Raw genomic sequence first — 10,247 nt, forward strand, 5'->3', positions numbered from 1 at the left:
GAAATATTTGACAAAATCTAACAGCAGTTTATTGTTAAAAAACACTTAATAAATTAGGAACAAATACAATGGTATTTTCAGCTGTACACATTTTATGCCTTTTCATTTTCCTCATCAATTCCAAAGTCCTTGGTACTTTAAGGATAGTTCTTTATATTTTTGCAACCATATCCCTCTGCCAGATTCTTTCTTGTATAGTGTTAGTCAGTCCAGTGAGCTCCCTTCCCGTAGCTTAGCACGCTCCTTCCCTTTCCCATAGCTTGGCACTCTCCCTTCCTAGGCAACACTGGCCCATGTAGTAAAGGCAGTAAATAATTAGCTTCCAACTTCCCCCCTTTACCTTGGGATGGCACTCCTCTGGGGCAGCCACCACCATAGAAGGCAGCAAGAGCCCCTTAGAGTGACCTTCAGGTCTGGGCAGCTGCAGGACCCTTATCTACTACTTGGGCAGCAGCCATAAACCCTAGACCACCATGATGAAGCCCCTGGCCCTCACGTCCACACCGGGGTCTCTGCCTTCTAAAACCTTGTAGGACACAGTAGCTGGCGCTTGTTCTCTCTTGTGAGAAGGGGCCTTGTTGGACCCTTTACTGGCAATAAAGCTTTTCTTTGTTCTTTGTATCTGGTTGTCTGCGTGGTTTTCAGGCAAAGTCTAATTTACTCTAACATGCACTCACAGGGTTCTCCCCTGATTCTGATCATCGAAGCTTTGAGTATTAATGGGTGATGGTTCCTGAAAATATATGGGATTTTTCTTACTTTTTTTTGAGAAAAAAAACATAAAAGCCAGAAAAGTAAAAGCCAGAAATGGTTTGGCCTAAGAATTAGGTCGTATATGAATTGTGGAGCGACGCAGGTAGAGCAGCGGCAGGTGCGCACCAACTCATACAACTGCAGGCAGCGTGAAGCTTGCTCGTAAGCACCTTTCTCTTCAAAAGGCGGAAGGAAACATTTTAAAAGTCAGAAGAATTGCCTGTGATAAGGAACAACACTGGGGAAGGGGACACCTCGAGTCTTGGTTCAGTGTCACTGCTTACTCTCTGAAAACAAACACTTTGTTTATTGTGTATGCTTACAATTTCCTTTCAGAAAATATATCCACATCTCGGAATGCCATCTCTAAATGACACAGAAAACCTTTCCAAAGATGATAAATACTTGAATAAAAAAAAAAGATTCTTTTTATCATTTAAAAATACTTGGAGAGGTAATTGAGGGCCAGGCATCTAGCTCAGTGGCAGAGTGCCGAGCACGTACAATGACCTTCAGAAATGAACAGACACACGTGATATAGGTAATTTACAGGCACTGTCCAAACTGTGCCTCTTCCTTGTCAAGGAGTTAGGCTCACCTTCTAGGCATAATTGCTTACCAAGCTTAGAAAGAGGGCTATTCTTTGTTCTTATCAAAGGTTCTATTTTCCCCCTCTAGTCACGGCTGGCTGGGAGCAGAGCTGGGAGCCGGTAGCTGGCAAATGCAGTTGGAGGAGGTTGGTGGAGCGCTACCACTCATGAGGGGTCTCATTCCTTCTAATTCTGTCGATGAAGATTAATCTCCCTAATAAGGCTAGCGGGTCACAAGCAACATACCTGGTAATTACAGCTTATCCTTTTAACTCCTTCCACGCAAGATTCATATTCCTTGCAAAGCTGCTGTTCACAAACAGTAGTTACAATTGAAGTAACAAACCAACCAACCAGCCAAACCCAGTTAATTCCAGGAACTATCAATAGCAGGAAATATCAATAGACAACACAGAGCACTTTGGTTTGACAAAAAGCTACTGCTTTTCCTCCAGCACCACAAGAAAATGAAACCAACCAAACAAAAAGAAGCAAATGACTCTTGAAAGCAATAGCACTGACTTGATAGCTTATCTAGATGAAAACTCATAGCAATGACAATGCAAAAGACTGGACAAAGAAGAAGTATAGCGTTTAAGAATCATACAGCAGATGTGAGAGTTATTGTTCTTTTTAAACAACAACAACAAAAAACAAAATGGACCCTTGAGGAGTCCTGCGCTGGTCTAGCACACAGCCACCAGGCCAGTGTGGTGATTAAACTGTAACGTAAAATAAATGAAATAAGAATTCCGTTGTGCAATCTGCGTGTCCCATTTCCTGTGCTCAGGGGCTAGGAGTGGATTTTGCTCGCTGTACGTGAGCACAAGACTGTCCCTTCCTGCAGAACGCTCTGGAATGGAGTTGATGGTCAGGTGGGCAGATCCCTCGCATTGACAAATGCATGCAACTCCTCCCCTTGCTTCCTTTCTGCTTCTCCTCCAAAGCTGTGGCTTACCATTGCCTGAGAAATCAGGGTAAGGTGTGGGACCCAGATTTTCAAGGTAAGGGAAGAGGGGTTGGGGGGGAGGAGGTAAAGGTAGGGTGGGGGACGACTTTAATTTGGTCAGGAAGGGACCTCTCTGTTAGTTTTATTTCCCAAACCTTCCAGCAAACTTATTACCAGAATGTATTGCTTGTGAGTTCCTTTTCCTGTCTTCGTGGAGCAATTCGTACAAATGAATGTCTCTTTCCAGGGTGGTTGCTTAGAGGAGAATCGCTTTACAAACAAATGATTTCTGTACTGGCTCCAGAGTCTAAAACTTGATTCTTGCAAGAAAGGAGTGAGGCGGGTGGCAGAGGTTTTGGGAAGAGCGTTGGAAGTGGGGACCGGCACAGCTCACCCTACGCCTCCACTGCAGGCCAGGAGGAGAGGTGGCACCGGCTGAGGGCTGGTCTCCCCATGGCTACCCCACTACTGAGACCTTGTTATCCTGTTATTACCTGCTCAGCTGCCTTGTCCTCAGGGACAGTCCCTTCCTGAGTTGGTGGAGGTCTGGGCTCCCCTCCCGAGGGCGGAAGGCGTTGCCAACCTACGTCGCTCTGATTTATGGAAGCCAGACCTGGGAATGAGGGACGCTGGCTGGTAGGCAGTTTAGCACCAGGTCAGCTCCTGCAGAAACCAGTCTCCTGGTTCTATATCTGGATTAGAATCAGAACAGCACTGAGGGGCCTCCATGAGGGAGGGGGGTGTGCACACACATCCAGCCACCCGCTCTTCTCCTGATGCGGGCGCCCCGTCTCCTCTCCTAACACCAATCATCAATCTCAGCTTCGTGTCAAAGCTGATTTTTTAAAAATTTCTCTGACTTCTCTCCCCAGTGTATAAGAAGCCTTTTCTTAAGTCTTTATTATAAAGAATTAATTCTTTCAAAAGGAATGCCTGGATTTTTCTTATATGTTTTTAAGTTTTGGTTTCCCAGTTGGGTGGCCTTGACCTTAAGGAGGAACAAACATTTCCCCACTTCCTGGACAAAGTTCTTCCAAAGGATTGTGGGCCAGGCATAGTGGTACACACTTGAAATCTTAGCATTCTGGAAGCTGAGACTGGGGAGTCATGACTTTAAAGCTGCCTGATCTACATGATGAAACTCTGCCAAGGACACGAGAGGGAGAGAGGGATGGAGAGAGAGAGAGAGAGAGAGAGAGACAGACAGACAGACAGACAGACAGAGATGGAGAGAGAGACACACAGAGAGAAACAGACACAGAGAGAAAGGCAGGAAAAAAGGAAGAAGGGAGACAGAGAAAAAGAAAAGGATGGCTGAGAGAGTTAGATTTAAGATGTTTGTTGGTACTAGTGAAAGAAAACTCTGAGGAGTTGGAGATACGGTTCAGTTGGTAGAGCACTAGCTGATGAGCAAAAGTATCGGTAGTGAATTTCAGTCCCAGTCTCAGATTAAAAAAAAAAAAGAAAGAACATAAGAAAGGAAGAAAAAGAAAGAGAGAAGAGAATGAATGCCAATGCATGTTGATTAATAAGCAAAGAGATTTTCATTTTTCACAGATCAGACATGACAGGACGAAATGTTCAATCAGAGACAGGCAAGAAGCAGAGGGTCGTGGATCAGCTCACTGAGCAAGCACTTAGTGGGTCCTTCCCTCTGTGTAGGGTAGTGTTGGTTCCTTGTGAATAAAGGCAGCCACCAGGCACATATGCCCCTCCCACCACAAAGCCTTCAGTGTCAGGGCAGGTGATAAAATGTCCGCTTACAGTATGCGTTCTGGAAGAAATCTCTGGAGCACAGTTAGAGCCAGGGTCAGTGGCCTGTGGGCTGGCACTGACGGCGGTGAAACCAGAGTTTTAGGCCTCAGGCCCAAGTGACAGAGGCTCCGTATGTCAGATCTGGCCCCTCTCCTACAAGACACACAAAGCACGAGTAATGCCGAGGAGAGGAAGAAGATTGGTTTCAGGGCACAGGCAGGCAGCCACAGGAAGGTGAAGCTGACACTTCAACACCTCTTCTGAGATCTTAGGGCACAGAGCTGAGTTTAGGTTTAAATAGAGCAAGGGTAGGGCTGGGAGCCACAGGTGGGCACAGCAGCTGCAGGTGTAGCCTTGTCCCTCCTGCCTCAGTCCTCCTTCTGGAAAGTTGGTGTCCCTGCCGTCCCTCGGGGAGCCATGTGGACAAACATTCCCTGTTGCCCCGGGTGGCTGGCCGGTCCCGAGGGGCCTGTGCTGCTCCTCTTCTCGGGAACAGTGTCCTCATCACTCCTGTAAGCCTGCCATCCGTCACTCTGTCCTTCCTGGATTCTAAAGCGGCTGCCCAGATGCATGGCTCAGAGCAAAGACTCGCACAAAATGGAGGCAGTGCTGTCCAGCGTCTCTCTGCTTGCAGCTGAGATCTGTGGATCACACAGTTCAAAGCCAGCGAGGGCCCAAGGAGGGAAGGCGTGCATTTCAGATAACAAAACCAGAAGTCTGGAACTCTGAGAGAGCCTGGGCTGCCAGCACAGGGCCGACCCGCCAGGGAGAGAGGGCCAGACCAGGGAGCAGTGCCTTGGAAAGTGCTGGAAGAGCTTATGTTTGCACAAAGGTTAAGGAAACGCCTGAAAAATACAGGACTGACAGGAAAACAAGACCAAAAATGAAATGTGGAGGCAAGTGCTTGGAAACAGGCAGGGGGAATGAAAGCCGAGACTCTGTGGGAACACAAAAATGTTTGCTACGGAAGGAGGGGGATTACTGTCCACTTCACTAAACAGCAGGGCTGTGTTTCTGTCTGTACAGGAATTCTAGCTATCATGGCAGCCCAGTACCAAGGTGTGAGTTCCTACGCCGGCCAACCCAAGGACAGCTATGGTAAGGGGAGTTGGGGTCCCTAGGCAGGCTGCAGATAGGGGGTCCCTCTTCTTCTGACAGCCAGTCCCTGGCTGAGCAAGAGAAAATGGTTTCTGCTTTGCCCTCATTCCCCTTCATGTACCCCATTCTTTTCCCCTTCATGTACCCCATTCTTTTCTGGCGGGGGTGTTGGTCGTAGGGCTTGAACTTGAGGCCTGGGCATTGTCCCTGAGCTCTTCTGCTCAAAGCTACTGTTCTACCTTGTTGAGCCACAGTGGTTAATTGGAGATAAGTATCTCACAGACTTCCCTGTCCTGGCTGGCTTTGAACCGCAATCCTCAGATCTCAGCCTCCTGAGTAGCTAGGATGACAGGCGGGAGCCACCAGCGCCCATTCTTTCACGTCTCCCGCCTTTCTATTCTTTTTCCTCAACGCAGATTGCTTAGTGGCCTCAGGCCGGTCTGGTCCATGACTTCCTGGCTCCCACAATGTAGTCATAGCAGAACAGCTGGTTATGGCCTGTCTGGATACTTTACTGTCCAGTTCTTCAGTCCAGAGGGTTACTGGAAAGAAGGACACAGGATGGGCCTAGTTTCCCGTTATCCACAAAGTAAGCAGAGGGCTCACTCAGCCTCTCACATAACCCTCCCTTTTCTCCTTTACCCAAAGAAACGGACTGTACCTTCAAACCATCCATCTGCTTGGTCCAGGCTGAGTGGGTTGATGGGGGTTGTCCTTCTGCTAACCTGTGTGCTCACTGACCCATCTGCGGTTAGCTAGTGGCTCTGAAGCAAGCAGGGTCTTGATTGGCTCACCTGCACATGGGAGAGTCGCTGCTTCTGGGCAGGCCAGTGTGGCCAGTAAGCTCACTGATCCCGGTGTCTGCCTGCAGTGGCAGGAAAGCTGAGCAGAGAAGGCTAGCACAGTACTTCACGGTTTTGGCCTCTTCTATGGTGCTTCATCCTAAGCCCATCACACAGCCCACCCACGTTCAAGCGCTGAATTTTGATGGGAGAACATATATACTAACCATATACCAATCATATACTAACCATGTACTAACCATACACTAATCATATACCAATCATATACTAATCATATGCTAACCATACACTAATCATATACTAACCACGTACTAACCATACACTAACCATATACTAGCAACCCATACACTGTTGTAATGCCCCTTTCTCTGAAAAGAGAGAGCATGACAGAGTCATTCAAGCAGAGACGACTTTGTCACTCACATTTTTTCTGTAGTTAATTTTAGCTTTCCTGTATTCACTGTTTTCAGTCATAGAACTTCTATTTTTTTGCATTTCTTTTTTGTTGGTTGTGGGACTGGAACTCAGGGCCTGGGCGCTGTCCCTGAGCTTTTTTTTTTTGTGCTCAAGGCTGGTGCTCTACTGCTTGAGCCACCATGCATCGTTTCCAGTTTTTGAGTGGTTAATTGGAGATAAAAGTCTCCCAAGGGGACTCTTCTGCCCCGGCTTGCTTCGAACTGCGATTCTCAGATCTTAGCCTCCTGAGTAGTTAGGATTATAGGTGTGAGCTACCAGCACTGGGCTGTTTTCAGTCATAGCACTTTTAGAAGTACACTAGAGCTGGGAAGGTGGCTCAGTGGTAGGGTGCTTGCCTTGCACGCATGAGGCCCTGGGTTCGATTCCTTAGCACCATATAAGCAGAAAAAGCCAGAAGTGGCGCTGTGGCTCAAGTGGTAGAGCTCTAGCCGTGAGCTGAAGAGCTGAGGAACAGCACCCAGGACCAGAGTTCAGGCCCCACAACTGACAAATAGATAGATAGATAGATAGATAGAAGTACGCTGGAGCTCGCCTAAGGAGAACGATGGGCTGTATAAGCCCCTACCTGCCTCCTTCACAGGATAAAGAAAAGCTCCTGTTTGAGCCTAAAAACAAATTTGAAGCCAGGCACAGTAGCTCATGCCTTTAATCCCAGCTACTGAGGAGTCTGAGATCAGGACTGCAGTTCCAGGCCAGCCCAGACAAACATTTTGTGACAGGCCATGCCAGTCAATAGCACCCATCATCCCGGTGAGCAGGAAGTCAAGATTAGGAAGATCATGGGGCCAGGCACCCCCATCTCAAAAGAAGAAGCCGGGACTGGTGGCAAACGCCTGTCATCGTAGCTATGATGGGAAGCATAACATAGTAGGACCGAAAGTCAGGCCTACATTGGGCAGGAAACAAGAACTTTATCTCAAAGGTAATCAAGGTAAAAAAAGTTCCTAGGAGTGGGGTATGCCTCAGAAGTAGAGTGCCTAGACTAGACGCACGAGGCCGCGGTCAAACCCCACTACTGCCAAAAGATAAAGAAGTAAATTTGAGACTGTACCACGGCAGACACCCCAGAGTCAGGTTTGGTTCCTTCCTGGGTTCCTTCATTGAACAGCGACCACCAGCAACTTACACTTCTGCTCTGACACCATTGCATTTCCTCCTCTGCGAGCGGTAACCCACACGCACCAGAGTGAGGAGCTTCCAGGAACCCTGAAAAAAAAGAAAGACCAAGAAGAAGTCAGGGGACCAAGGAGGGCCAGGTATCTCTAGCTGCACCACAGAACTTAGACCTTAGGGGCTGGGAAGGTGGCTCAGTGGTAGAGCGCTTGCCTTGCATGCCTGAGGCCCTGGGTTCGATTCCTCAGCACCACATAAGCAAAAAGAAAAAAAGCTGGAAGTGGTGCTGTGGCTCAAGTGGTAGAGCGCTAGTCTTGAGCTGAAGAGCAGAGGGTCAGCCCTCAGGCCCAGAGTTCAGGCCCCACAATCAGACCCCCCCTCCAAAAAAAAAGAACTTAGACCTTAGGCCCACAGTCTGTCTATAGACCCTGAGAGGGAAGAGGCCACCTTGGGGCCAAGCACCAGAAGCCATGAAGGCTTGGTTGTGGGGCTTGAACTCAGGGCCTGGGTGCTGTTCCCGACCTTTGTGTGTGTGTGTGTGTGTGTGTGTGTGTGTGTGCGCTCAAAGTTGGCGCTGTACTGCTTGAGCCACAGAGCACCTCTTCCAGTTTTCCAGTGGTTAACTGGAGATAAAATCTCACAGGGATTTTTCTGCCCGGGCTGGCTTCGAACTGCAATTCTCAGATCTCAGATGTCATCTGCAAGATGAGATTTCTATCACTGTGGCCTTTGTTTCCTTGCTGTTCCAGAGCCTGCAAACCAACTCCCCAGAAATCCCCAAGTGAGAATTGTGTTAGTGGGGAAAACTGGAGCAGGAAAAAGTGCCACAGGGAACAGCATCCTGGGAGAGAAGGTGTTTAACTCGGGCATTTCAGCCAAGTCCATCACCAAGGCCTGTGAGAAGAGGACGTGTGTGTGGAAAGGAAAAGAAATCGTTGTGGTGGACACCCCCGGCGTGTTCGACACGGAGGTGCGGGATGCTGACACGCACAGGGAGGTCGCCCGCTGCGTGCTCCTCACGGCCCCAGGACCTCATGCGGTGATTCTGGTGGTTCCACTGGGCCGTTACACTGAGGAAGAGCATAAGGCCACAGAAAAGGTCCTGACGATGTTTGGAGAAAGGGCTAGAAGCTTCATGATCCTCCTGTTCACCCGGAAAGATGACTTGGGTGACACTGAATTTAATGATTACTTAAAGGAAGCTCCAGAAAGCATTCTAACGCTGATCCACAAGTTTGATGGTCACTACTGTGTATTTAACAACAGGGCATCGGGGTCTGAACAGGAGGCCCAGAGGGCGGAGCTGCTGGCCCTGGTGGAGCAGGTCATGAGGGACAATGGCGGAGGGTGCTTCACCAATAAGATGTACCAAAAGGCTGAGGAGGAGATTCAGAAGCAAATCCAGATAATCCAAGAAAAGTACCGACTGCAGCTAGAGAGAGAGAAAGCACAGATAAGACAGGAGTTTGATGAGCAAATCAGGAGTCTGAAAGATGAACTGGAGCGGGAAAGGAGAAAGGCACAAATGCAGAGGGATTTGTCAGATAAAGAAACTTTCTATAACCACAGACAGAAAAATGCTAGAGAAGAAGTTCAGGATCAGAAGTGGATCCTTGAATTAATCCTACAAATATGCTCTATGGCTCGCTCTGTCTTCCAGTTATTTAAGGAGACTTAATGATAGTTTTGTCTATATTTTCTGCATTGTCTTTGAAGACCCTGTCCCCTAGAACTGGTGTGACAAAGTCTGAATATCTGATTGATTTAGCAATATTGATGCATCTTAACCATGAATTCTTTCTCAGAAACACAGGGAAAGGTATACAAGAAGCCACAAAGATGACTCCAAGCTAGTAGTTCTCCAGATTTTAGGCAGACTGTCACTGTCTGCAGCTTCTACTCAGGTTTGTTGTGGGTTTTTTTTCTTTTTTTCTTTCTTTAGGACGAGTGATCTTCCTTACATATATGGTTTGTTAGATAGTTAAGTTCTTCCCATAAGCCAATCTTAAAGGTGGAAAAAGCTGTAGAATCTTTTCTTAACCAATGTCAAATTGTTTGCTGACATAGTCCCAGACGGACTCAAATTGTTTCTTCTTGTCAGTCCTCAGAAGAATGAAGAATTCTCTGGAAAACAGATCTTTGAACTCAATTGTGTCATGAGCCAGAAGGAAGAAAAGACAGCAGTTCAACAGCTAAGGCCGAGCAATTGGTTTGTTCAAATGGGTCTGTGAAAACTTCCTGTCCAACATCAGTTTAACCAGTTTGAAGAACAATCAATTTGCTCCTTTTCTTGAGAAACAAGCTAAGTGCTACAATCCTATGCTTTATAACTCCGCTCTTGAGTACTTAGTGCTGACTGGGTTGTCTGCACACTTTGACCCTGAAACAGTTGTGTTGTTTATTGCTATTATAATAAAAAAATTTAGAATTCTCACATACTTATGCAGAATAGCAGTTCATTGTGTATTGGAATATGCCATATTATCTGTATTAATTCAGAGTTTCACTTTTTGGCAATCATGTCCTTATTTCTGTTAATGTGCTTTATTATGTTTATTGATTCACGTATGTTGAACCAGCCTTGCACACCTGGAATGAAACTAACTTGAGCACGGTGTATAATTTTGTTTTATTAGTTGTTGAATTCTGTTGACAGTATTTCATTGAAGAGTTTTCTGTCTGCATTCATTAAAGATTCATTAAAGTTGA

General features: G+C 47.1%; 1 protein-coding gene across 1 annotated transcript; it reads left to right on the top strand.

The window, feature by feature from the left end:
- The first annotated feature begins 2,199 nt into the window (after positions 1 to 2,199).
- Positions 2,200 to 10,247, top strand: LOC122105980 (GTPase IMAP family member 4-like). The gene is made up of 3 exons (XM_042677294.1): positions 2,200 to 2,347; positions 5,074 to 5,145; positions 8,288 to 10,247. The coding sequence occupies exons 1-3, from the start codon at positions 2,248 to 2,250 to the stop codon at positions 9,214 to 9,216; spliced, it is 1,101 nt and encodes a 366-aa protein (XP_042533228.1). The 5' UTR covers positions 2,200 to 2,247; the 3' UTR covers positions 9,217 to 10,247.

This window comes from Dipodomys spectabilis, unplaced genomic scaffold (assembly GCF_019054845.1).
Source record: "Dipodomys spectabilis isolate Male_0828 unplaced genomic scaffold, ASM1905484v1 ptg000034l, whole genome shotgun sequence".
Lineage (NCBI taxonomy): Eukaryota > Metazoa > Chordata > Mammalia > Rodentia > Heteromyidae > Dipodomys > Dipodomys spectabilis.

Coding starts and splice junctions, on each gene's coding strand:
- LOC122105980 (XM_042677294.1), top strand. CDS start 2,248: ATGCAACTCCTCCCCTTGCTTCCTTTCTGCTTCTCCTCCAAAGCTGTG. Junction 2,348..5,073: donor GTGGGACCCAGATTTTCAAG/GTAAGGGAAGAG, acceptor CTGTCTGTACAG/GAATTCTAGCTATCATGGCA. Junction 5,146..8,287: donor CCAACCCAAGGACAGCTATG/GTAAGGGGAGTT, acceptor TTGCTGTTCCAG/AGCCTGCAAACCAACTCCCC.